General features: G+C 40.5%; 3 protein-coding genes across 7 annotated transcripts; all 3 read left to right on the top strand.

Annotated features, from left to right (window-relative positions):
• Positions 1–59: 59 nt before the first annotated feature.
• LOC114538031 (protein PRY1-like) lies at positions 60–9591 on the top strand. Of its 3 annotated transcripts, none has more exons than XM_028559149.1 (8): positions 60–331; positions 2796–2848; positions 3465–3663; positions 3749–3854; positions 7027–7160; positions 7857–8402; positions 8750–8855; positions 8930–9591. In XM_028559149.1, exons 2-8 carry the CDS (start codon positions 2845–2847, stop codon positions 9071–9073), a joined length of 1239 nt encoding a protein of 412 aa, XP_028414950.1. In that variant the 5' UTR covers positions 60–331; positions 2796–2844; the 3' UTR covers positions 9074–9591. The 3 variants fall into 3 exon arrangements, with proteins under 3 accessions (XP_028414950.1, XP_028414951.1, XP_028414952.1); XM_028559150.1 differs by lacking the exon at positions 60–331 and adding an exon at positions 2088–2236; XM_028559151.1 differs by lacking the exons at positions 60–331; positions 2796–2848; positions 3465–3663; positions 3749–3854 and adding an exon at positions 5628–6263.
• A 499-nt stretch (positions 9592–10090) lies between these two features.
• Positions 10091–15589, top strand: LOC114538063. Its single transcript, XM_028559187.1, has 12 exons — positions 10091–10346; positions 10903–10987; positions 11207–11305; positions 11522–11764; positions 11870–11987; positions 12319–12536; positions 12689–12718; positions 13046–13386; positions 13493–13694; positions 14141–14484; positions 14641–14797; positions 15012–15589. The coding sequence occupies exons 2-12, from the start codon at positions 10927–10929 to the stop codon at positions 15587–15589; spliced, it is 2391 nt and encodes a 796-aa protein (XP_028414988.1). The 5' UTR covers positions 10091–10346; positions 10903–10926.
• Positions 15590–15758: 169 nt separating this feature from the next.
• On the top strand, positions 15759–26756 carry LOC114538021. 3 transcript variants are annotated; one of them, XM_028559132.1, is made up of 23 exons: positions 15759–16184; positions 16345–16516; positions 16848–19990; positions 20106–20244; positions 20512–20900; positions 21087–21225; positions 21325–21827; positions 22035–22173; positions 22269–22577; positions 22660–23006; positions 23103–23244; positions 23496–23516; positions 23604–23723; positions 23841–23891; positions 24089–24438; positions 24533–24662; positions 24738–24776; positions 24869–24964; positions 25285–25326; positions 25418–25492; positions 25582–25668; positions 25992–26057; positions 26268–26756. In XM_028559132.1, the coding sequence occupies exons 1-23, from the start codon at positions 15912–15914 to the stop codon at positions 26324–26326; spliced, it is 6831 nt and encodes a 2276-aa protein (XP_028414933.1). In that variant the 5' UTR covers positions 15759–15911; the 3' UTR covers positions 26327–26756. The 3 variants fall into 3 exon arrangements, with proteins under 3 accessions (XP_028414933.1, XP_028414932.1, XP_028414934.1); XM_028559131.1 differs by having other exon boundaries at positions 15760–16184; positions 24866–24964; XM_028559133.1 differs by lacking the exons at positions 21325–21827; positions 22035–22173 and having other exon boundaries at positions 15760–16184; positions 24866–24964.
• The last annotated feature ends 499 nt before the right edge of the window (positions 26757–27255 follow it).

Below are 27255 nucleotides of genomic sequence, written 5' to 3'. Positions count from 1 at the left end.
ACAATTAACATAATGATTACATAAGTCTGCATTTTCGTAGCATACGCTGGTTTCCAAGTGTTTGAATTTCTTAATTGAAAAGCAAGCGAATTATCCTTGAATAATGAATGAGAAAGGATTAAGATCGAATTGGATTGGTCGGATGAAGGAGATGTCAATATGTGTCTTCATATATTGCCAAGCGTCACGGACAGTCTTGCAAAGCGACAGACGCCAAAGGCATCATTTCATGATATTTTTCAGACCGATTTTGTTGCTTAAAACCTGGTTGTGAAAAGGATTTCATCCACCCAAAGTTAAAATATAAAAGATAAATCTACAAGTCCGTAAGGTCAGTGCAAAGAAGGAATAATAATAATATCTATATGTCAATTTTACATAAATATATAATTCACATCAACATCTGCTGTATATATATGGTTTTACAAGTTTTTATTTATTGGACGGATATAACAAGCTGCAATTTGATTCAAGGAAAGTTAAAATTCGTTTCTTAAAAGCATTTCCTAAGTATACCTCGAGGAGTTAAAAGGACACTCGCGTCGCTATAAACCACAAATCGAGTTAAAAATGTGGAGGAACATAAGATTATTGTTCGTAAAAGATCGCAGATGTTCTTCAAAGAATAATCGCAATTATCACAAAGAGACATGGCTCCCCAAAGAATGCATTGGGCCATTGCAATATTTTCCCGTCGATTGTGGTATTATCTTGCAGGCTTCGGTTAAAATGCGGTTGTTAGTTTTGAGAGATTAAGAGATTAATGAAATATTTGACTAAAACTACACAAGAAATCAGTCTCCTGTATGCAAACGTGCATGTTTGCAGGAGTTTCATCGAGAAAATAATTATATATGACTGAATCGCTTGCACCTCTCCCCTCCATGTAAATCGAGTCATTCAAATATTCTATTCTAAGCCGTCGGAAGTCACAAACGCGTGTGAGGGAGACGATTTTATGACGTCTGAGTGCTTCATTTAGAGCCAAATATAAGACTGAATTTGTCCCGAATTCAAGAGGTGAACATGCCCACAATTATTCTATAAAATAGTAGTCGTTCGTGACGTGAATCCTCGCAACGTTTGAAAGCTCTTTGTACAAAATTCTTTGATGGAAAAAAATCACGTAATTCCAAAAGCGTTTTCCAACGAATATTACGTTTGTCTAACAAACAATATCGTGGAGGATGGCCGACGTAGCTTTCAAGGCGAAATACACGCCTGGAAATGATAAATCAAATACAGTTTTCAGAGACTCCCTTTATTTAGCATATGATATACTAACAATTATCACAAGAATTAATATATGTTAAGTAAAGTCTCTTCAAAGCCTACTGATATATATATTAAAAGAGAATATAAACGATACAAAAGAGTTAAGATTCAATCACATCTGAAAAGATCACATTGCTGTTCAATTTAGGAATGTAATATATTTATATTTTATATACGTGATGTTACGAACACACTTCATATCTTCAACGCGCGTGGGAGGATATTTGTTCTGTATCGGGGAACTACTGAAGAATGCACGTTTCACTTGCCTACACAGATCACGTAGAGATATTCAGTAATTGCAAGTCAAGTATCATTAGGGCTTGCCTTCACATCATGTCTGGACATGCAACGATTTCTGTCGTGACTACGTCTTCGTGTACAAATTTACAAGTCTCAGAACACAATTACATAGATTTCATGTAATACACATTAGCACATATTAAGATTAACCCCGATAAGAAACTCGTGCATTTCAAATAGATGCATGGACATAATTCTAATCTACTCGACCATTTTCAACGGGGAAAATCTATTTGCAAGAAAATCTTCAATTTGTTACGTTAGATTATTTCGTTAATGTTTCTATGTTTTTTGGAGATCTTAATCTGACATTTGTACGGCAATTTCAAGAGCATGCAATTACAACAGGTAGACACAGGTAGAGCAAATCATTGCATCATATGACGCGAAGTGTTATGTCACCCCGGATGGGGACGGGCATTTAATATCACATGATTTTTTTTTAACTTTATCACATGATTTTTTTTCAACTTTGCGTTCAACCAATACGAAAGCCTACACGTTAATTTCCACTGAGGTAATGTTTCCATGCAGAAATACAAATGCACAATGGGTATAAATACCAACACAAAAATCATTCTGGCTTATTTGAGGCAGCCACACTTCCTCGGACAAGTCAAAAAAGTGTCATCTGACCTAACTTCATTGGAAAATTTCGGTAGGTTTCAAATATTGGTATACATGAATTCTTTTGATGTAGAAACGTACTCTCTCTGAGGACTGATATTATATTAGAGTACTGTGGTGTTTAATATGGATTAGAATAGATTAAGTTCTGAATCTTTTATTGAACGAAAGTGATTTACGATATCAATAAAAGTATATCAATTGAATATAATCTATTTTAAACTCCCGGGTTTCCTAAATATCTCACACTAATTTTAATATTTTTAATTATTGTTACTTATTCATGTCCATACATAAAAATATCTCTTAATTTTGCATGTTTCACCTTGGATATTTTAGCATTAATGAAACAAAACCTCTCCGCCGATTGGCCACAAGAAATGGCAGTTCTTGTCTACCAAACACGATGTCGGCTGGCAAAAAATATTGAAATATACTTGGAGTAAAATATATGATCTTTAAACCCGAGCTCTGGCAGTAAAAAAACAGACAAAACAAAAAAACTGACGCGATGATAAAAAAGTCAAATTATTTAAAAAAAAACAACAGAGGTGACATTATCGATCATTGCCTATATTCGCTCGTTTTAGATTCGTTGAAGAGCGAAAAAACGAAGCATAATCATCAGTATTTATCAAAATGGGTAAGTTTAAACAAAGTTTCTACCTATTTGCACTTAACTGATACCTTTTTCAAACAATATTTCAATTTTAGCTGTAATCCCTATTTCCTATACCATAATACTTGTAATCTTTATTAATCTTTAATAGTTATAGTCATGCATCATTTGATGTATGTGATTGAAATAAATAATATTTCATTCAAGCACTTATTCAATTCTATTCTGAAGGAATTCGATGATGGATGGATCCTAAGTGGATTACGACGCGACGCTGCTTTAAAACAATTGCAAAATAGAAAAAAAGCGCAATTATTTCGTAATACAAAGATTTTTCGATGAAAACAATACAGATTGGTCGTTTTTATTCCTCGCGTTAACCAGCCACACCAGCGCCAGTTAATTATTAGGGAATTCCGATCCACGACTATTTTGACAACGACGTGAGCTAATAATAATAAGTTCCCTTTCCTAAGCCCTGTTCAATTCACGATTGCGGAAATTGTAACTCCCCCATGCAAGTTCGTTCAAGGACAAACAAGAAGACTGGTTCTATTTTTTGTTCTGTTAAAACTGACGTTATAAGTTTCTCCTTTTCAGTCTGCCTGAATTCCGTTTTTGATTCATTTATTTTCCGCAGACGACTTCTCAAAGACAGCATTGAGTTGCCATAACGAATGTCGTAAGCTACACGAAGTACCTCCACTGGCATGGTCCGCTGAGCTCGCCCGCGAGGCGCAGCAATGGGTGAATAAGATCGCGAGGGCGAACACGCTACAGCACGCGAGTCAGGCTGAACGGAAAAACAATGGCGAGAATATTGCGATGTTTTCAGGAAGGTAAATGATGTGGGATGATATAAGATTTTCGTGAGGGTAACATTGGTACGAGTTCACCTTAACTTGAGTGTTTCCACTTGTTTAGGTTTGATACGGCTGCCGAACAAGCGACGGAAATGTGGTACAGCGAAGTGGAAAAGTTCAATTTCAGAAAGCCCAGTTTTCAATCTGGCACCGGACATTTCTCTCAGGTGAGAAATTTCAGAAAGTTGTGATGCACATTGAGCTGATTCTCACCACCTCTTTCTCAATAACTTCTGACGAAAATATGCCTCGCACTGCCTGCTCAAAGCTTGTTCTCTTCACTCTTCGCTTTCTGACACCCGCGATGACAAGCTTTGAGTGACAACATGTGAGATCTATCTGCCCTATGCATCGTGGAAATATTCCATGAAACGCGGTCAGATTTATGTTGAGTAATAACAGAAATATCTTCAGTCCTGCCAACTTCTATTACCCAAACTTTTCCCAAAATCTTTCGTACAAAAATCCATCTGGAAACTAGCACTTAAACTCTAAAGAGGGGTGCACTTTTATCAGAATTAATCTCAATAACCTGCATATCAACGCAGCTTCGTTGCCATAGAGATAGTCACGTACAAATCATCGAAGTTTTCACGAATAGACAATTAAGTGATTTTGCATACGACTATAACGTAATATCTAACTACAAACTTAAAATTTTTCCTGATTGAATTATGTACATTAATCGAGCGCGATCAGTTTAAGATCTATGTCAAAGATTTCTTTAATGTTCAATATTGAATGAATATTTTTTTACTAAGCCTGGTAGCACAAGGCTCATGGAATGACACACAGCCGTTCAAGGTTCACATTTCGTGCACGTCTCAATGCACCAATGATACGATTTTTTCTCTTAAAATTAACACAAAAAATTCTCACATGACTTTGCTCCTGAAGCGATACAATTAACGAATGCTTGAAGATGAATCAAAATTCATCAGAAATATACAGTTAAAATTAAATTTTTTATGTGTTTTGTAATATGAATTCTCCGGGATCAATATTCTTCTATATTTGCTAAATTGTCGGCTGGATTATCGAATTGTAAACACATTTATAAATACGCGCTGCAATACAAGACACGCGAATGATTGTATGTAAACTAAATTGGAGGATGTTGAACTGACAGGACACAAGCTACGATAGCGGCGGGCAGATGAAACACTTGATATAGACAAAACATTCAGGAAATAAGCGATTTGTTTTTGCCAACGTGGGGAAATTACCATATAAAAACCAGGTTGTAAATTTGAATTACAAAGGACTTGAAACGAGATATCATTTTACAACTGAATAATAAAATGTTGCACGCTGTTTGTTTAATAAAATATTAAAAAATAAATTCATATACTTCGGCGTTGGCTTAAAGACCACGGACGATTAAAGGTAAAGATATGCAATATTTCATGATTCTCAAATGCACAATATATTATATCTTATCATAGTTCATCTGAAGTGCTTATTTTAACCACCCATTTAGACAAGAAAACTCATAATAAATCATAAATAGTTTTTATTTAAATTATTGTGTTCATAAGTGGAATCGCCAGGAGTTAAGAGATCAATTTTCATTTTATGTATATAAAAAACGCTTTTCCGCCTTCATCAAGGTTCTTTACTGATTGATATATATTAAAAGATTACAACAGCCTAAACCACAAGGCTTGCTGACGATTAAATTCAAGCACAAAACGAGAATTAACTTATTATCTGCATGAGCAACAACGCAGTGGTCATTCAGTGAACACAATTGCTTGGATTGCAAAAAATCTTGTTGGAATTTCAAGAAACAACTACTGTATAAGGTTTCCGTGACGTTTGTTACAATCCTGACGTAATTAGTAACATTGATATATCTATATTTTTTAAATTAGTATCAATTATTTGACGTTCGTTAAAGATCTATTGTAAAGACTATATATAAATCTCTTTGTGAAAATGCAAATTACACGGAAAAGTATAAACCTTATGCAGCAAACTTTACGTGATGAGGCGTTATACATCAACGTGCATTTATTGAAAAATGTCGGTGAAGTATACTCCCTCGCGTTTTACGAAGAAAAATAGAAATATTCAAATAATATTTTACTAAAAGAATTGGTAATTTCATTGTGTTCACATGACTTTAATGCGAGGAAGCAATTTTTTTTTATTCAAAGGAAGCGCGTATATAATGTGACACAGGAGAACTTAACAGGAAATAAAACTTTTGAACTACCCCGAAAAAGAAATATATTGTCTTGAGTGTTCTTTGTAAAATGACATGAAATAAGATTTGACAAGAAAGATTGCTTGACGGGTTTCCGATATTCTCGAGAGGTTTTGGAAGCGATGCATAAAATCAAAGATGGACTTGAAAATTTTACTTTGAATGTATTGTGAACTATTGTCCTTAAAAGCTCACAGAGGTTTGCCGTGCTAAATACACGTATATATCCGTGTTGTTTTGGAATAAAGTACACTCAGGTTAACAGATAAACTGCAGCAAAATGAGCTGGCAAAGCAAAGCACAACAGCGTCAATATAAGCTTGTTTTGAACGGAAAAGATCTTAAAAAAATATCGACACAATCTGAGGTAAGCAAAGGCAATACCGCCGTTAAAACGAATATGAACATTTACTTACTTGATATCTTTATACAATTGATAACTCCATCTTTGGTTTTCATCTCAACGAATTCATCATCAAAATTTCAATTCAATCTTCGACAAGAGCCACTGACTCGGCAACAACAATGCGAACTAGACATAACACAAAATAAACGCTCAACGGTAATGCGGATAAATAAACGGCCTATCTATATCCATTGATTGTTTATAATCATTGATAATCAGATATCAATGATTATCTCAATTAGATAGAAAGATGATGACAAAGCATCCTTTGCTGGTGAGATCAGCAGTTATCTAACAATAACTGTCAACTTTATGCTAACAATTTACTTCAAGGTTTTTGACTATGGATAAACGGACTAGGGGTTGTCTCAAGATCTAACTAAACCTCTCCCTTCTTGTCAATGAAGTAATACAAACCTGAAAGCTGATTCAAGAATGCATTGAGAGGCGAATATGGCCTCCCCCCCCCGTCTTGCTTGCCGGAAAAAGGAACAATTACTACATGGAGTTGCGCATGCTATATAGTGCTGCTATTGTTTTGAGCCTATATGTATCCTGTAGGCGACCCACGATTGTCGTCAAGATGTCCCCACAGGATTTCCCCAAATGCCCCCACAGTTTATATTTGTTTATATATAAGCCCATTTCATAACTCGACAAGTTTAGTAAATCTTGTATCGAACGCATTTTGTTTAACTGGTGAATACTTTGCTTGTATATTCAGATTGTTTGGAAGGATTCAAAGGAGCTTGGAATGGCTAAAGCGACAACTCCTGATGGAAGGTACACTTACGTTGTTGGACGTTATCGTCCAGCGGGAAATATGATGGGAAATTTTGAAGGAAATGTCTTTAAAAGGTGAGTGGATATTTTTACGATAAAACCACCAGTGAATTCGAGATTGCACGAAACACAACTGTATTTCGAAGAGAATAGGAGTTGATGAGAGTTGATGAGAGTTGATGAGAGTTGATAGGAGTTGATGAGAGTTGATAGGAGTTGATGAGAGTTGATAGGAGTTGATGAGAGTTGATAGGAGTTGATGAGAGTTGATAGGAGTTGATGAGAGTTGATGAGAGTTGATGAGAGTTGATAGGAGTTGATGAGAGTTGATGAGAGTTGATGAGAGTTGATAGGAGTTGATGAGAGTTGATAGGAGTTGATGAGAGTTGATAGGAGTTGATGAGAGTTGATGAGAGTTGATAGGAGTTGATGAGAGTTGATAGGAGTTGATGAGAGTTGATAGGAGTTGATGAGAGTTAATAGGAGTTGATGAGAGTTGATAGGAGTTGATAGGAGTTGATGAGAGTTGATGGGAGTTGATGAGAGTTGATAGGAGTTGATGAGAGTTGATAGGAGTTGATGAGAGTTGATAGGAGTTGATGAGAGTTGATAGGAGTTGATGAGAGTTGATAGGAGTTGATGAGAGTTGATAGGAGTTGATGAGAGTTGATAGGAGTTGATGAGAGTTGATAGGAGTTGATGAGAGTTAGTGCTCACGAAACTCTAGGTCTTGTTTGAGCTGGGATAACGGTTTTGTCTTTCTGATTCCAGCAAATCAAATGATAAACCAACCTTTATCAAGAAGGCTGCGGAAAAGGCCAGTGAGGAGGGTGGGGAAGAGGAATCCTCCCGTGTTGTTGAGCGGACATGGGGAAACCCAGGGCAACAGCAGACGCGTGTTATCGTGAAAGAAACACGAACCACCACGCCAAGCGGTGGGGTAAAGACGGTTAAAAGTACCACAACTTGGACAACCTCATCCAACGTGAAGCAGACAAATCCGACGAGCGACGGAATGGACGATCCTTCACCTCGGTTCAAATCATTGAACATCTCAGACCACGAAAAGCCGGCAAAACGTCAGGAACCTGCAAGCAAGAAGGCTGACCAACCAGCAGGAGTTTTCCAGCAGCAAGCTCTGAGCTTTCATAACCAATATCGTCGCTTACATCAAGCACCTGACCTCCGCTGGAGCAATGAACTGGCACGAGACGCGCAAGCCTGGGCTCAGAAGATTGCCAGTCAGAATACATTGCGTCATTCGACCTCTCAAGAGAGAAAAGGAGATGGCGAAAACCTGGCTTACTTTGGCGGAAAGTAAGGACGATTATTAGTGCACTTGATTAGGCACAACAAGTTTTCACGCAGCTGGTAAAATGACCTGCTTTGATGGCTTTCTGAAACGTAATTAGAAAAAATTGATACAAAAGGGGAGCTTTTTACTATGCATTATTTGACCTTGATCATAGAAAACCTAGAAGCATTTGATATGCGTGTAGTGGGAAGAAACCTTAAGATTGATTCAAAACTGATCACATCAAACTGATTCAAAGACACGCGAGGCCTCTGATTTCTTAGCAAAGTTGGGATTAACTTAGTCGTCCCGTCATTAAGCGAAAAACTCGTTAGTCTAAAAATCTCTCATCACTCTGTGTTATTTTCAGGTTTGACGAGGTGGGAAAAGACTCAGTGAACATGTGGTATGACGAAGAAAAGAAATATCAATACAGAAATCCTGGTTTTAAGAGTGGGACTGGCCATTTTACACAGGTAAAAAAGAAGTAACGGGAAAACGTTTATCACGTGGATTTCATGTTAAATTGCAATCTAATTTTTCGTTTCAGGTTGTGTGGAAAGGATCGCAAGAGCTTGGTATGGGTTGGGCCAAGTCTGCTGATGGTCGCAGCGCGTTTATTGTAGCCCGTTATCGCCCAGCAGGCAATATGCAGGGCTCGTTTGATCAGAATGTTTCCCCTCCAAGGAAATGAAACGGACGCAATTTACTAACCACAAAATAAAGACATTAATAACTTTTCGTAGCACAGCTTAAACAATCATATAAACATTGCTAGAATGGGTCAAAGACACAGTGTAAATGTAGGTAAAATTCGTGGAATTTACGCTACGGGAATAAATAAATTATGCACCCTTTATGATACATATGCGTAGAGAATTTGTAAACGTTTTTAAACATGTTAGAAGTTTAATCGTAAACCTTTTATCTTAAACGATTACTCGACGAATTCCATACGGTTTTAATTGAGTTACTGTTTCTTTACTTGATTATAAATTTGTAAAGTGTATTTTTCGATTATTGTAGATAGGCCATAGTTTGTTTGCAAAGGTGATATTAAATATCATTGAATTCCAGGATTTGATTGCAAACAATCTATATAAATCTATACATCAAATCTCATTAAGTGCATGCAATCTTATATTTTTTTTGCCTTAATATATATTGGTATCACAGTAAGACAACTCTAATTTATTGTAGTAGTATTTAATAAATAAAAATTGTTTGATGAAAATTATTTGTTTGAATTAACCTGAAGCAAAATCTCAGCAAGCAACGTTGGAGAACGAGTCATATAACGGAAAAGATCAACCATAAGAATAAAATGGATTATTTTGCTATTTATCTGAAATTTAGCACGAAAATTCCTGCTGCGACAATCCTCGACCTCACAACGCAAGGAAAGACATCTTTCTCGCCCAAAATTGTTCGTCTAAAAACATCGAATGCATAGATAAACAGCGCAACTGTGAGGAATAAAAGTCTGTTTTTAGTTCAAGAATACGAGCATTCCAGGTTCTGCCAAGAGAATAAAAACTGCGACAACTTTACACCCATCTTAGACTAAGAAATTCCCGAGGCAAGCTTTGTAGACAAGTATAGGACACGCGTGCATGAGTTTGTTTTTACGCGCTACAGCGGGTACCAATGCAATGGCGTTCGTTCGCTTGACTTGATTTAATGAAAACAAGATATTAATCCCGTCTTGCGACCAAATATTGAAATTCAAACCATTTTATTTGAAATATTTTTGGTCTTTCGCCTCAAAATATAAACATAACCGTGGGAATATCTTATCTCGAAGCGCTGTCGGGAACTAGTGGACAACTACTGCTAAAATATGGCTTAATTCGTGAGTGCTATATGATGGGTTAGTTTGGTTAAATATTTTTGAAAGATTGAGCACGTTTGAAAAGTGTTGCTTTGAAATTCGTGATTAATCATGGGAGTTTGAATGATTTAAAAAGGTAGGTAAAAGTTAATTGTTGTTTTCTAAAGATATTTAGGGTTTATCGAGTAATTATTTCTCGATGATGAAACAAAATAGATCAAAGATAAGTTTTATATACGATCATGCTAATTGAAGCGTTTAATGAAATCAACATGTTACTTGAAGAAGTAAATATAAGTTTTTAAAAGCATTTTTAGTATTTGGAAAAAACTACGATCTCTGGAAACGGTTTTATGATAGACTCAGGACAAAACTAGTTTCATTATCTTTCCTTATAGATCAGATATATACAGTAATGATTTGATTAACTGCGGTAAAATTTGGTTAAAAAAATTATGCAATTTTGCTTCCATCCAATTCCAACATGCAGTTTACACAATTTTGCTTCCATCTTCTCTCAAATTGCACGATTAACAAACGGGAAGAAAGCGTGATTCTTACATGCATGCAGTTGCTAAATACGAAGTGCTAGATCTGAAACGTTCATGTGTAAAACATGACCACTCCCTGTCAACTATAATTGTAATATAATATCTAATCTAATCTTCTGAATTTGGCTTGAAAAATTCTAGACATAGCGTGTGGTACTCGCAAGTATGAGAGTTGAGTACATTATTTTGTGTGGTTTGGTAAACTTTTTAAACATACACACTAGAGGTAAGCATGACTCGTTATTAGGTTTTGTTTAGTTTAAAAAGACATATTTCCTCTGTATGCTTTGCAAAATCCATGGTGCTGGGGCACACGAGCTTCTTTTACATTTCTTCTACAGTTTTTTCTATGCTATTTCTTTCTGTTCTAAGAGGCTGATATATCTTCTCCGTCGAACTTGAACGAAGAAATCAAAGCCTAAATCTTCATTTTCTTCTCATCTAGTAAATGCCGGAATTTATTACGAAGAAAACTGGCCAAGAGCAGATGAATGGGCAGAACAACGTGGGGGCGGAAAGAGAGATGTAATGGAAAATTATTTAGGTAATTGCAGGATTTAAACCTGTTTTATCGAAACTCGCTCAGCCAATAAATATAGAAAGCTACTTCACGGATTCATTGAGCATGATTCACTGAAGCCTGGATAGGACAATGTTTAAACCTACACGTTAAGAGCATCATAAATGCATCATAGCAAGACCGATGGACGTATATTTCAGAAACAGCGCTTGAATGTTCATTGAATTTTCATATCTGCAGATAGTCCAGTGGAGAATACAAATACAGCGCTGGATTCAATGTCTTCTGAAGATAGTCCAGTGGTGAATACAAATACAGTATTGGATTCAATGTCTGACGACCTTCAAACAGATGATAATTTAGCAAACCAAGCAGAAAAGATCGGGACAAAACTATTCAATGTCGTAGACGATAAAGACAGCAAAGCAAGCTCTGGTTTGTGGCCAGATATGAAGGTTTACTACGCATTCAGTCCAAATGTTGGTAAGAAATGCTTTGTTTAGGTTCGTCGTATATTTATGTAAGCCAATATACCAACCCTCGCCCCAAAAATGACAGGCTGAACCAAACTTTCTTTTGATTCTTCAGATAGGGAAGGTCGTCAGGAAGTGAAATCTGTTTTACGAGAATGGGAGGGAAACTCGTGCTTGAAATTCTTCGCTCGAGGTTTACAACCACGATATATCGAGTTTTCATATCATGGAAAGTAAGTGTTACAAGACAACTGAATTGCTTACATCCTTGGGTCAGAAAAGGTTTAAAAAGATTAGGAAAAGGTTTATCAAAAGCGTCTTAAGGAGCCACCTATGACTGTGTCTAAATCTGATCAGGCCAAATGGGAACACATCCACCTTTAAAGATTTAATTTCAGCGTATCAGAATCCATCCATAGAAACGCGTATTTCACTCAGCCTATAGAGTGAATGACTCCTAGCAAAAAGATTATTGCAACTCGTTTTATTAACTGAAGACCATCGAGAATCAATTCAGTAACTTAGCTAGTTTCGTTTTAAGGAATGATGTGCATTTTCTTGCAGATGTTTTGTGGGAGAGGGAAAGTCTGACTCAAAACAAATTATTTCCATCGGAAGTAAAGGAAAGCTTTGTTCACGAGGAGCGCTTTTGAAAGGCATTGGACAAGCAATTGGTGTGAAGAACCTTCCTGATGTGTACAAAAGATATTTTGGACCACAAGAAACCAACGTTTTAGGAGCGGAAATAATTGGAAGAGCGAGAACCTTGTACAATTGCGACGGTGAGTGAGATGTAGTTAGCATTAGGTTTCTTGAAAGACGAAGGGTCTCCCAGCAAACGAAGAAGTCTTAGGCAGTTTGACCAGTAAAGCCTAAAATATCTAAACAGTGAGTCACTTGCGTTTCTTGTGATCACTAATCTCATTCTGTTTAGAAATGCCCGTTGGTCAACAAGACGAGGGAGGTAAGATGGATTATTTTACTACAACATTGACACAATTCACGTTCTAAAAGCCCGCCTTTCGTTTGCATTTTCACATCGAAAAGCTATGTTGTAAGCATTGGACTAATTAATAGATAGAAAACAAACAATTAAGAAACCTAAGTGCTTGATTTGATTTGGATAAACAATGTTTTTCATAAGATCTTACAACACTACCTTTCCAAGAACTTTTGCATTCTTCTGATCAAGGTGCTCAAAAATTAAGTTTTCAAAACCTTACAAATTCTAGTCAACTCGTTTGCACAGGGTCCATCAAACATGCCATATATTTCCTTATTTACAATTTAGACACCCCAGCTGACCTCTTCTATCAGACCTGTTTCAACGACATCAACGAAAAGCGAGCCAAAGCTGGTGTAGATCCGCTCAAATGGAGAAACGATCTCGCAGACCAAGCACAAAGATGGGCTCAACATCTCGCCGATACGAACAAGTTGGATAAAGACCCAATGGCGAAGAAATTCAATGAAGGAGAGACGCTAAGTTGGTCGAAACCAGGTTTAGATAAATGCGAGGAAGAGGAAGACGACATGTGTTATTCTTGCCGTCAGGCCATCAATACTTGGTACAAAGATGAAGATTTGGACAGTCCTGACGAGTCAGAGAGAACAAACGATGCATATTCTCAGGTATAACAAGCGTTTTCAACGCTTCTTTCTGTCGTCTTTGAGATTTCCTCTTTCCTTGAACACCCAAGCGTTTTCCTTGATTTTGCAAACGAATACTTCATTCAAGATGACCTCCAGTTTGGCAAAAGAAGTTGGATTCGGTAGCGCCGTTAGCAACAAGTATGGACGGATTGTGGTCGCGAGATACAGACCGCAAGACGAAGCTGGAGTGTCCGCGCCGGACGATGGGATGAAACAAGAGGAAACTTCGAATGAAAAAGCAGATCCTTCAATGGAACAATCAAACGAGGAAGTTTCTGACGAGCCAGGTAATGTGCTACACGAATCTTCCTTTGATGGATGCGAAAGAGTGAATCATTTATTGATGTTCAATAGGAGTTCGTTCACGACAGAGCATTCGTAACTTATAACTCGTTCACATCTATCAAAAGACGAAAATCGCATATAAAATCGCAGCAAAATTCGCATGTATAAACGAATCTTTAGGAAATCATGTAAAGAACAAGGATTAGCATGAAATTTTCTTGACAAAAGGTGGCAACCTTTTTTCTATCGAGAAACCATGTTTTAAATCTGAAGGCGTACGATCTTTTGAACAAAAAAAATACAACTATCTGCCAGAACATACACTAAGGATTTCTGAGCGTTTTTCTCTACGACTGTAAAGAGATGTCCTTCCCAGAAAAATTGCACATCTAATTGCTAATCTTAATCATTCTGCGAGTCTTGAAATTAACAAGATGGAAATTCTTAGATTTCTTCGGACAAGATTGTTTGCATCAACACAACGTTAAACGTGTGAAGCATGGATCACCGCCGCTGAAATGGAGCCCAAAATTGGAGAAACACGCGAAGGAGTGGGCGAAAAAACTTGCTGCAATCGATACAGTTGAACCGGATCCTGATGCAAAGATAAAGTTCAACGAAGGAGAGAATCTTGGTTGGATTGCTCCTGCGAAACCAAGGTGTTTGTTTGAAGGACAACAAGACTGCTACACATGTGAAAATATCGTCGATCATTGGTACGAGGAAATCAAGAATTATGATTTCGAAAAAGGGATGTCTTTCAATGAAAAACCCGTCCATCATTTTGTACAGGTAATTTGATGAGGCTGATGCTGCTGGTTTTCATAACAGCGATGAGTATAATTCATGGTTACAATGATAATGATGAATGACTTCCCCCACTCTTCCCAATAACCATAATGTAGTTTGTTGTAATGTATAAAGACGAATTTACTTTATCCACTATAGATGATATGGAAGAAGAGCAACGAGCTAGGCGTCGCCACGGCAGAAAGTCCCACACGTGGCATGATTCTCGTAGCGAGGTACAATCCTCGAGGTAATGTTGAATCGCTCAGCGATGACACAGATGCTGACGAGTACAAGGAGAATGTTAAAGCAGCAGGTATGTCAAACGTACTTCGTTACCTTACGTCAAGTAAGACCAAGCCACGTAAGCATAATATTGAAGACTGCCAGTAAGGTACTTGAAAACATATTGTGTCGAGCTGGAGTCTCAACAGCGCACTGCCAATGGCAGTAACATTACAATATCCAAGTATCTTTGCCAGAACTATTCTAATATCATTTTAATCTTCTATTCATTTTCTGTTTTCAAGATACGCCACTGATCAGTTCAGGAATTGTTGGTGGCCAGAAAATTGCTTCAAATTCAGTTGGTCTTAAACCACCTAGTGCGTCTACTGGTAGTCTTCTAACGCCCAAACTTGCTAGTACATCTGGCACACCGCCCACGAGTGGGGCTGCCCCTGCTACCACTGGTGTCCCCGCCACTGCTAGTGTTCCTGCCCCTAAACCTACTGCAGTCACATCTAGTACACCAACCACTAGTGGGGCTGCTTTCCTGCCCCTAAACCTACTGCAGTCACATCTAGTACACCAACCACCAGTGGGGCTGCCTCTACTACCACTGGTGTTCCTGCCCCTAAACCTGCTGCAGTCACATCTAGTACACCAACCACCAGTGGGGCTGCCTCTACTACCACTGGTGTCCCTGCTACCACTGGTGTTCCTGCCCCTAAACCTGCTGCAGTCACATCTAGTAAACCAACCACCAGTGCGGCTGCCCCTGCTACTACTGGTGGGGCTGCCCCTGCTACTACTAGTGGGGCTGCCTCTAAGCCTGCTGCAGCCACATCCAGTAAACCAACCACCAGTGGGTCTCCATCCCCTGTGACCAGCAATCCAGGTGTTGGAAACACACAACCTGGCATATCTCTACTGCTGAGACTCCGAACCGAAGATAATAGGTAACGATATATTTCATAAAGCCTTTTTTAACAACTAACTACTAACCTCACTAACATCACCAGCTGATTTCGAAAATCGCAAATACATGCATAGGAAAATATTGTTATGATCCATAAGCAATGGTGTATGTATGGGGAAGATATCAAAATTTAAATTAAGGTGGTCAACCTGATGGCTTCGTTCAGGGCTGTATTGCAGCCCACAACACTTATCGACAAAAACATGGGGCGCCACCTTTACAATGGAGCATGGACCTGCAGGTTCGGGCTCAAGCTTGGGCCAATCAAATGGCAGCAACGGGAATGCTCGATCACGACATGAACGGAATCAAACAATTTAAAGACGGCGAGAACATCGGCTTTTCTATCAATGCAAAACACAAACCACTTTGTCAAGGAAGTCCCAATCCAAACTGTTACCACTGCAGCGAAACAGTCCGTTCTTGGTACAAAGAAAGTCGAAATTATAATTTCCAGAAAGGAAACAGTGCTAATGGAAAAACCTATCTCCATTTCACGCAGGTGAGCATTCAAAACCAGTCTAAATGTAACTAACAACCATCTTATATAGAGGTACATTGAAGTAAACACGAAGAAGATACACCAGCAAAACTCATCGTTTTTCTTTGAACAAAGTCCAAAACACAGAGCTTATTCTACAGTATTTTCCTCCATTTCGTAGCTCGAATGGAGAAAGACAACCCATATGGGCGTTGGTGTTGGAATGCGAAAGAACTATGTTCCAAATAACATGGGCCAGCTGCTGCCAGTGTATGAAATTTACACAGTTGTAAAATACTCACCAAGAGGAAATTATGGCTATACAAAAGATTATTTAGAGAATGTTAAACCAGGTATGTTTCGTACTTCTTTTTAATTCAGTTTTTTAGTTTAGCTTTTTAGTTTCGTTTAGTTTATTACAAAACAACATCTCACAATCTTAAGACTGAATTACATGTGTTGGATAAATAATTTGGAATATAGTATAGAATATCAATTTATGTTTCATTTTTATTAACCAGAACTAACACCAAATGCTTGTGTCTCAAGATTTGCTTTCGTAAATTCCTATTGATATAAATCAACCAGCAAGGATTTAGAAGAAAATTAACAAATAGATTCAAATACCATTCAAATAATATAATATATTCTAAAAACAATATAATAAGATTATTTATGTTGCAGCATCTTCGGGTTCACCGGGAACAAAACCTTCGGGTAATACTCCGAGCACTAGTACATCAGGAGCCAAGCCTGCTGGTGTCACTGGAAGTCCTGAACCTAAACCTGCAGGCGTCACTGCAAGTCCTGGACCTAACCCTGCTGGTGCCACTGGAAGTCCTGGACCTAACCCTGCTGGTGCCACTGGAAGTCCTGGACCTAACCCTGCTGGTGCCACTGGAAGTCCTGGACCTAAACCTGCTGGTGCCACTGCAAGTCCTGGACCTAAACCTGCTGGTGTCACTGCAAGTCCTGCACCTAACCCTGCTGGTGCCACTGGAAGTCCTGGACCTAAACCTGCTGGTGCCACTGGAAGTCCTGGACCTAAACCTGCTGGTGCCACTGGAAGTCCTGGACCTAAACCTGCTGGTGTCACTGCAAGTCCTGGACCTAAACCTGCTGGTGTCACTGCAAGTCCTGGACCTAAACCTGCTGGTGCCACTGCAAGTCCTGGACCTAAACCTGCTGGTGTCACTGCAAGTCCCGGACCTAAACCTGCTGGTGTCACTGCAAGTCCTGCACCTAACCCTGCTGGTGTCACTGCAAGTCCTGGACCTAACCCTGCTGGTGCCACTGGAAGTCCTGGACCTAAACCTGCTGGTGCCACTGGAAGTCCTGGACCTAAACCTGCTGGTGCCGTTGCAAGTCCTGCAACTAAACCTGCTGGTGTCACTGCAAGTCCTGGACCTAAACCTGCTGGTGCCACTGCAAGTCCTGCAACTAAACCTGCTGGTGCCACTGCAAGTCCTGCAACTAAACCTGCTGGTGCCATTGCAAGTCCTGCAACTAAACCTGCTGGTACCACTGCAAGTCCTGCAACTAAACCTGCTGGCGTCACTGCAAGTCCTGCAACTAAACCTGCTGGTGCCATTGCAAGTCCTGCAACTAAACCTGCTGGTGCCACTGCAAGTCCTGCAACTAAACCTGCTGGTACCACTGCAAGTCCTGCAACTAAACCTGCTGGTGCCATTGCAAGTCCTGCAACTAAACCTGCTGGTGCCACTGCAAGTCCTGCAACTAAACCTGCTGGTGTCACTGCAAGTCCTGCCTCGCCCACTCCAAACACGCCTGCAGTGCAGCCGACGACACAGGGTCCAAACACTCCTGCAGTGAAGCCCACGACACAGAGTCCAAGCACTCCTGCAGTGAAACCTGCAACACAGAGTCCAAGCACTCCTGCAGTGAAGCCCACAACACAGGGTCCAGCCACTCCTGGAGTGAAGCCCGCAACACAGAGTCCAGCCACTCCTGCAGTGAAGCCCACAACACAGGGTCCAGCCACTCCTGGAGTGAAGCCCACAACACAGAGTCCAGCCACTCCTGCAGTGAAGCCCGCAACACAGGGTCCAGCCACTCCTGCAGTGAAGCCCACAACGCAGGGTCCAGCCACTCCTGCAGTGAAGCCCGCAACACAGAGTCCAGCCACTCCTGCAGTGAAGCCCACAACACAGGGTCCAGCCACTCCTGGAGTGAAGCCCGCAACACAAGGTCCAGCCATTCCTGGAGTGAAGCCTGCAACACAGGGTCCAGCTACTCCTGCAGTGAAGCCTGCAACACAGGGTCCAAGCACTACTGCAGTGAAGCCCACAACACAGGGTCCAGCCACTCCTGGAGTGAAGCCTGCAACACAGGGTCCAGCTACTCCTGCAGTGAAGCCCGCAACACAGGGTCCAAGCACTCCTGCAGTGAAGCCTGCAACACAGGGTCCAAGCACTACAGCAGTGAAGCCCGCAACACAGAGTCCAAGCACTCCTGCAGTGAAGCCCACAACGCAGGGTCCAGCCACTCCTGCAGTGAAGCCCGCAACACAGGGTCCAGCCACTCCTGGAGTGAAGCCTGCAACACAGGGTCCAGCCACTCCTGGAGTGAAGCCCGCAACACAGGGTCCAGCCACTCCTGGAGTGAAGCCCACAACGCAGGGTCCAGCCACTACTGCAGTGAAGCCCGCAACACAGGGTCCAGCCACTCCTGGAGTGAAGCCTGCAACACAGGGTCCAGCTACTCCTGGAGTGAAGCCTGCAACACAGAGTCCAGCCACTCCTGGAGTGAAGCCTGCAACACAGAGTCCAGCCACTCCTGGAGTGAAGCCTGCAACACAGGGTCCAGCCACTCCTGGAGTGAAGCCTGCAACACAGGGTCCAGCCACTCCTGGAGTGAAGCCTGCAACACAGGGTCCAGCCACTCCTGCAGTGAAGCCTGCAACACAGGGTCCAGCCACTCCTGGAGTGAAGCCTGCAACACAGGGTCCAGCTACTCCTGCAGTGAAGCCTGCAACACAGGGTCCAGCCACTCCTGCAGTGAAGCCTGCAACACAGGGTCCAGCCACTCCTGGAGTGAAGCCTGCAACACAGGGTCCAGTCACTCCTAAAGTGAAACCCGCAACACAGAGTCCAGCCACTCCTGCAGTAAAGCCCGCAACACTGGGTCCAGCCACTCCTGGAGTGAAGCCTGCAACACAGGGTCCAGCCACTTCTGCAGTGAAGCCCACAACACAGGGTCCAGCTACTCCTGCAGTGAAGCCTGCAACACAGGGTCCAAGCACTCCTGCAGTGAAGCCCGCAACACAGAGTCCAGCCATTCCTGCAGTGAAGCCCGCAACACAGGGTCCAGCCACTCCTGCAGCGAAGCCCACAACACAGAGTCCAAGCACTACTGCAGTGAAGCCCGCAACACAGAGCCCAAGCACTCCTGCGGTAAATCCCACAACTCCTGCAGCACCAGCCCAAGGTACACCAGCAGCACAAGCCAGCAATCAGCCATATGACTTCAACAAAGATTGTGTTACTTCACACAACAAGCTACGAGCAGTCCATGGTTCCCCAGCTCTGGCATGGAGCAAGGAACTTGAAGTTCACGCTCAAGAATGGGCAAACCACTTAGCAAACCGAGACATTTTCAAGCACGACATTGCTGGACTAACAAAATATCAAGAGGGTGAAAACATCGCATGGTTTATGGGAAAAGATAAGAAATGTGCTGGAAAGGTGACCAGTGACTGTTACACATGCGGTTCAGCTGTACAATCCTGGTACAATGAGGTCAAGGATTATGACTACCAAAAAGCCGATGCGAAGACTCCTGGCAAACAAGTACTTCATTTTACGCAGGTATGTTCGGTTCGATGATGATGTTCAATAATGGTTTTCGGTGCACACTAAAATTACAATTGGTAAATAATGATTTGAAAGATCTTGCTCTCGTAATTTCATTTCCTATTACCAGGTGGTTTGGAAAGCGACAACACAAATGGCGATTGCCACAGCAGTAAGTCCAACAAGGAAGGTCATCTTTGTTGCCAGATATAAACCGAGGGGAAATTTTGGCAACAAGCAAGCGTACATTGATAATGTTACGCCTCCTGGTAAGCTGTTCGCATAGTAGCAGACTCTTCAACGACTGAGAATGATATGAACTTCGAAAGTCGTCCAACGGTTATAAAAGCTTTCTAACATACTAACACACTAATCTGCCTACTTGTATAAAAAACCTTTTTCCGCAAATACATAAAGTTCTCGTTCAGATGCATGGTTTTACAGTAGTTCAGTTGGTTTTACAGTAGTTCAGTTGACAGTTTAGTGTTTAGTTACAGGTGTATAAATTTGATTTTGTCATTAACTAACTGTAACAGGAACCCCTCTTCCAAAACCACCACCAACTTCAAGTAAGCCGTACAACTTCAACCAAGACTGTGTTGACACTCACAATAAGCTACGAGCAAGCCACGGTTCACCGCAGCTGGTTTGGAGTCAAGCTCTGGCAGACCACGCTCAAGTATGGGTCAACGATCTCGCAAAACGCGATGCTTTTGAACACGATATCGCTGGCTTAAACAAATATCAGGAGGGTGAAAACATTGCCTGGTTTATGGGTAAAGGAAAAGTATGTACCACAGAATTGACAAACGATTGCTATCCGTGTAGCAAAGCCATATTCCCATGGTACAACGAAGTAAAAGATTATGATTTCGCAAAAGGAGGGCCAAAGACAAGTGGAGCACCTGTGTTACATTTCACTCAGGTATTTACGCCAAGTCATGCGCGCTGATGTTGCACGAACTTTTATTTTGGTTCGCAAAACCGCCAGTCAAACTTTGCGTCGAGTTTGACGTCATTATAAGGAAGGCTAGTACGTTTATCATTTGATAAAAAAGTAAATAATTCTACAGAAAGCTTCATAAAAAATCTTACCTCGTATTTGTTATAGGTCGTGTGGAGAGCTACGAAAGAATTGGGTGTAGCAACTGCCATTAGTCCAAGCAAAAAGATCATGTTTGTCGCGAGATACAAATCTCGGGGCAACTTTGGACATAAACAGGCGTACATTGACAACGTCAAGCCAAAGGGTGAGAAACTACCAAAACGTAAATTAAACAAGATTAACTACTTGTAGAAAGGTAAATACAAGATGCTAAACTTTGGAGATGCTTTTATTATGATTTCAGGCACACCAGTCTCAACAGGTGGAGGTACTACCCCTGCCCCTTCAGCTACCCCCACCACGGCGACAGGAACACCTGCAGTTACCCCTAAAACCCCTCCAACCACACCTGCGGCTGGTGCTTCTCTTCCAAAACCACCACCAACTTCAAGTAAGCCGTACAACTTCAACCAAGACTGTGTTGACACTCACAATAAGCTACGAGCAAGCCACGGTTCACCGCAGCTGGTTTGGAGTCAAGCTCTGGCAGACCACGCTCAAGTATGGGTCAACGATCTCGCAAAACGCGACGCTTTTGAACACGATATCGCTGGGTTAAACAAATTTCAGGAGGGTGAAAACATTGCCTGGTTTATGGGTAAAGGAAAAGTATGTACCACAGAATTGACAAACGATTGCTATCCGTGTAGCAAAGCCATATTCCCATGGTACAACGAAGTAAAAGATTATGATTTCGCAAAAGGAGGGCCAAAGACAAGTGGAGCACCTGTTTTACATTTCACTCAGGTATTTACGCCAAGTCATGCGCGCTGATGTTTCACGAAGTTTTAATTTGGTCAGCAAAACTAACGGCCAATGAAACTTGGCGCACCATCAGGCTTTCTGCGTTTGTCATAACCATAAGAAATATCTATCACGCTTTTCATTTGATAAAATAGTTGGATAATTCTACAGAAAGCTTCATGAATAATATTACCGCGTATTTGTTAATAGGTCGTGTGGAAAGCGACAAAAGAGTTGGGTGTAGCAGCAGCCATTAGTCCAAGCAAAAAGGTCATGTTTGTCGCGAGATACAAATCTCGGGGCAACTTTGGAAATCAACAGGCGTACATTGACAACGTCAAGCCAAAGGGTAAGACACCAACCAAAACGTAAATTAAACAAGATTAACTACTTGTAGACAAGTGTTAAACTTTTAATACAGTAACTTTCAATTAAACTTTTAAGGTACAACACCCGCGCCTTCAACCGCCACTGCAACTAAACCCACCTCTGCGGCGGCGGGGACATCTGTGGTTGCTTCCAAGCCCGCTACTGCTACCGGTGCCTCTGTTTCTACACCTGCTGCCAGTACACCTGCCGCTTCCACTTCACCTGCGGCCACCTCTGTTGCCCCTGGCACACCTGCTGTTTCCCCTAAACCCCCTGCAACCACACCTGCTGTTGCTCCTAAAATCCCTGCAACCAGTCCTCCTGCCACACGTGCTGGTACTCAGCAGACTGGCACCATTGCCTCAGATGCACCATCCACAACCGGTATTTATAAAACCATTCTCAAATCAAAATCACACCGAAGCAAAATCAGACAGTCGCTAGCTTTACGAATTACCATTTCTAGATCTGGACTACTTTTTGAATGATTGCTTGCAAAAGCACAACCTGCTTCGAGCGAAACACGGAGCAGCTCCGCTGACCTGGTCCACCAAGCTTGCCGCAGACGCAACAAACTGGGCGGAATATCTTGCCTCGTCCAACAAGATGGAACATGACTACAAAAAGCTTGGTGAGAAGGGAGAAGGGGAGAATCTCGCCTGGTTAACCCCTGTGCAACCCAAGTGCTCTCAATATGGTCAAACGAATTGCTACACGTGCAGCCAGATAATTGACACGTGGTACAAAGAGATAAAGAATTATGATTTTAACGCCGGGAAATCTACACAAGGATCAATCGAACATTTTGTTCAGGTATGGTTTGTGAGCTTCAAGTATTATATCCGCAAAAACCAATTGCAGAAAGACTGCACATTTGGATTGAAATGAATAACCTTGTCTGTGATCTAGATTGTATGGAAAGGGACCCGAGAGATCGGAGCTGGTACTGCAATTGGTGATAAATATGGTCTTATTATGGTGACAAGATACAAATCAAGAGGAGGGGAAAGCAAAAATCCCCAAGAATTCATTGATAATGTGAAGCCGATAGGTAAGAACGATATATCTTAAAGATTAACACAAGTTTTCTATTTGAATTACTGAACCACGACAGTGTTTAGGCGTCCGTTTGAACAAGTAAACAAAACCAACAGCAGGCTAAAAAAGCTTGCTGGAAACAAAGAGAAGGAACGTATTTTGATTAATTAAAATAAGCATTAGTTCAAAACAGCACGTACCAGAGCCTAAACTCATACAATACACCGCTAACATGGCCTTAAACCATTGTTTTCATTTTTACAGGCAGCCCTACTTCGCCAATAGGTAAGAGAGAAATCTGTGTTAAAATTTTTAAGGACTGAAATCTTTCTTTGCCATGAAACTTAACATTAATGTCTTGGTTTCTCTTAGTGATGGATTGTAAAGATGATCCTAAGAAGTTCGCAAATTGTACGGAATGGAAGCAGCAGGGATTTTGTGAAAACTTCAAAGAAAGCATGAGAATGTTGTGTCCTCTTACATGTGGAATGTGTATGTAATATACCGTAGTTCAAATTCTGACCTAAAATGCAGGAAACAAACGTGAATTTGACGTATATTTCTTCTCAAAACTAGACAGAATTTTCACATATTTCTGGTCATATTTAGGTATCAAAAAAAGCCCAGACAACCCGAAACTTAATGATCTTTCGAGCACAGGTACGATCCAGGAATTTTAGGGACAATTGTAACTAAGGCATAAAAATATTTCGTCAATAGTTCATTCAAACACTTTGCCCCAAAGCGCTGGCAAATTATCCTTGTCTTTGGACTAGCAATGATGAAATGGGATCCAGATAGAAAGCTTCAAGTCGATTTTTAGCTATAAACTGGAGTTAATGTTTTTGGCATTTTAGACGGAACAGATGCGTTCGAGCAAGATTGTCTGGATGCTCACAACATCTACCGCACCAAGCACGGAGTACCGCCGCTTCTGTGGTCACAGCAACTGAAGGAAGACGCACAAAGGTGGGCGAACCGTCTGGCAGAGATGGGAGACGAGCTGCAACACGATGACATGAAACCCTTGAACGAGGGAGAAAACCTGGCTCATTTCAGTCCACCGTCGGAAAAATGTTACGGCGCTAAGGGTCCTGGATGCGTCCAATGTCGCGAAATCGTGAAAGACTGGTACGACGAAGAAGCAGATTATGATTTCACCCAGGGACACAGGAAGCCTGGGGCAGTTGTCTTACATTTCACCCAGGTAAAACAAATAGATTATGCAATCTTAACTATACTTGGGGTTGAAGACCTTCAATTTACAAAATTCTGGACAATCCATACTTTCGTGCACGTAGGTTGTGTGGAAAAGTACGCGACACGTAGGCGTAGCCACAGCAAAGAATAAAAACTGGTTTATAACTGTGGCAAGGTATTCTCCACGAGGAAACGTTATTGGACAATTCCGAGACAACGTACACGCAATTGGTGAGAAACGAATGGTACAAAACACAATTGAATTTGAATTGCTGAAGTTAACCAAGTCTTATTTGTGTATTCTAGGAGGCACAGCTACGATTGATCCAGTGAAAATTGTTGATGGTGAGTAAAATTGACCCCCTTCAGCGTCAGGTTTAAACGACTTATTACCAAACGATGAATGTTACTTAGTTTAATATGTTTTTTACAAGCTGATTCTGAACAGAGACAATTCAAGATTCCACCTCGAAAAATGTATGCGACACCCTCAGAACCAAAATACGACGAAAGAGTCTATCCCGAAGACGCTGGTAGGTTATCGTGAAAGTGTTAAACACTTCGTTAACGAAGATTTCCAAGAATTTAGAGAGCAATGATCAATGTTAACTCAACATCTCAATCAGCAAATCACAAGAGGTCGCGAATTCGACAACTATCTGGAATCAAGCCTGCAATGACACTCTGATCTCAAGAGCGTTGAGAGAATAGATTAACTTTTCTAATTCTAATAATTTAATACCATCTTATAACCACAGTACCAATATTAATCTTTTAATCCGAGTATTAACCTCTACAGTGCAAGAACACTAATCCTACTAACCAAAATCTAACCCGCTAATACTTTATCTAGTCTACAGTCCACGATTACCAAATAAGAATAACAAAGGACAAGGTTAAGATCTGCCATTGAAATTTGACTAATCATTTGGGCACAAACGTTAAAAACAATATTATTGAAATTTTCATCCCAATTCTGATTTTAGAAGTCAAGTACTTCGCCACAAACTCGCCATACGGAAATGGCGAGTTGACCGCGATTGTTGACGATAAACCGCCACGTGAGTGATGGAAATTACTGCTGCAGTGAAAGAACGCGTAGTTACAAGTTTGAAGTGATTATTGGCGTTATTTTCTTCATCATTTTTAGCAAACTATGCAGCCACTTATTCAAATGAGCAGGAACTTGGGAGAGATCCTTACATCGCATCCTATAGCAATGATAATAGCTTTTCTAGTAAGTACAGTGGATATATAGTATTGTCCACATCGTATTACCTGGAACAATGGTCGTTGATCCTTTAACTATTAGGCACTGATTTTTATAAACGAAGATTGACTGAAAGGCCCACCAAAGTCCTATCCACGAGGCTTGATTCGAAGCATGTATTGATAGACTTAGTTCAATGGAAAAGTAGATGGAAAAGTTTGAAGCACAATTTAATTCAACATGTATGATCAGGATCTCAGGCAGACAACTTTTTCTAAATACCTTATACATCCGTGCTGTTATTTGACTAAATAACTTATCCTTTAATCAAAATCCTATCTCTTCTTCAGATAATCATTTGATGCGTGATATGAACGTGGAAAACGACCTGGCTGCAAACGTTGAACAAAACGAAGGTATAGACATATGTTTTCGTACAAAATATATGAAATGTGATACAGAGACTAGTAAAACTACAATTAACGCCTCCAGAAAGAACTACGGGAGTGAATAAGCTTCACAATTTATGTTTTCACATTGAAAAAGCTTTGATTCGTAGGCTCTCTACAACAATAATTACTGAAAATTTGGGGATTAACCACCCGTTATAATTCGCGCTATTTTAGGTATGCTGCTGATGGATGGAAAGCGGAAAAAATCCATCGTTAAAAATACAAAAGCGTAGACACGCCTGAACGAAAACGCCTACGATAAGAGTTCCTGGATTGGAAACACGACAACTGCAAAATATGATGGTGTATGTGCGTTGTTACAGCGGAAATCGACAAATATGATCGATGAAATCTAGGAAATGCCTTGAACTATGGTATCACGGCAAGATATTATATATATAAGGCAACATATATACTTCTTTTTTAAGCCAGATGTCCATGTAACAATTTCTGTTGCCGATCAAAGTGTAGCTACAACATCGTAGCTTTGGTAATACGCAACTGACTTCACTAGAATGCTGGACGTACCATTTGGACAAATCAATTTTCATCCCAGGGATATCAAGCTCCTGTCGAGCCACATTACCAGATAAGACTGAGAAATATTTATATATATTTATTTATATATATATAAGATTAAGCTTAGCTATTATAATAAGAGAATAAGAAATCATATATTCATCATTGATGTTATTTCCATACATTCCCCTGCAAAAAATCATCTTGACCACTCAAATGAAATGACCAGCTGCGCAAAGAACTTGCCTCGTGTAACAATTTTCAGTAATTTCGTAAATCAAAACACAAAAACGGATCTTGTTGGGGGAGTTAATACAAGCCAGGGTCCACAGGAGAGGCCGGATAAGGATAACAACTGGTGAGATATTATTGAAGATTTCCTTTGCTGGCTGACGATAAAAATGGCAGCAAAAAATGTCGAAATGATATTGGTTGCACAGACAATAGCGCATAGTAGCTGGGAAAATCTGAGGGCACCATTGAAATCAGCTTGGAGATTTGCATCTTTTTTATACCGAAGACTTTTGTTGGTTTTCAAGCGGTAAGAAGTTTTGAGGGTGGGTCTGAGGAATACCGCATAATGGCTTGGTTGCATGATAGCGGAAACTAAAAGAGGCGAGGTGGCGTGTAAGAATCATCAAAC

Source organism: Dendronephthya gigantea, unplaced genomic scaffold, assembly GCF_004324835.1.
Source record: "Dendronephthya gigantea isolate DGI-Jeju-01 unplaced genomic scaffold, DenGig_1.0 000173F, whole genome shotgun sequence".
Taxonomy (NCBI): domain Eukaryota; kingdom Metazoa; phylum Cnidaria; class Anthozoa; order Malacalcyonacea; family Nephtheidae; genus Dendronephthya; species Dendronephthya gigantea.
Note: the sequence above shows the minus strand (reverse complement) of the source record. Positions and strands in the feature narration are given on the sequence as shown.

Coding starts and splice junctions, on each gene's coding strand:
- LOC114538031 (XM_028559149.1), top strand. Junction 3,855..7,026: donor GCACCGGACATTTCTCTCAG/GTGAGAAATTTC, acceptor TTGTATATTCAG/ATTGTTTGGAAGGATTCAAA. Junction 8,856..8,929: donor GGACTGGCCATTTTACACAG/GTAAAAAAGAAG, acceptor TTTTCGTTTCAG/GTTGTGTGGAAAGGATCGCA.
- LOC114538063 (XM_028559187.1), top strand. CDS start 10,927: ATGAGAGTTGAGTACATTATTTTGTGTGGTTTGGTAAACTTTTTAAAC. Junction 10,988..11,206: donor TTTAAACATACACACTAGAG/GTAAGCATGACT, acceptor CTTCTCATCTAG/TAAATGCCGGAATTTATTAC. Junction 11,306..11,521: donor TGTAATGGAAAATTATTTAG/GTAATTGCAGGA, acceptor TCATATCTGCAG/ATAGTCCAGTGGAGAATACA.
- LOC114538021 (XM_028559131.1), top strand. CDS start 15,912: ATGGACCTGCAGGTTCGGGCTCAAGCTTGGGCCAATCAAATGGCAGCA. Junction 16,185..16,344: donor CCTATCTCCATTTCACGCAG/GTGAGCATTCAA, acceptor TCCATTTCGTAG/CTCGAATGGAGAAAGACAAC. Junction 26,058..26,267: donor AAACGTTGAACAAAACGAAG/GTATAGACATAT, acceptor GCGCTATTTTAG/GTATGCTGCTGATGGATGGA.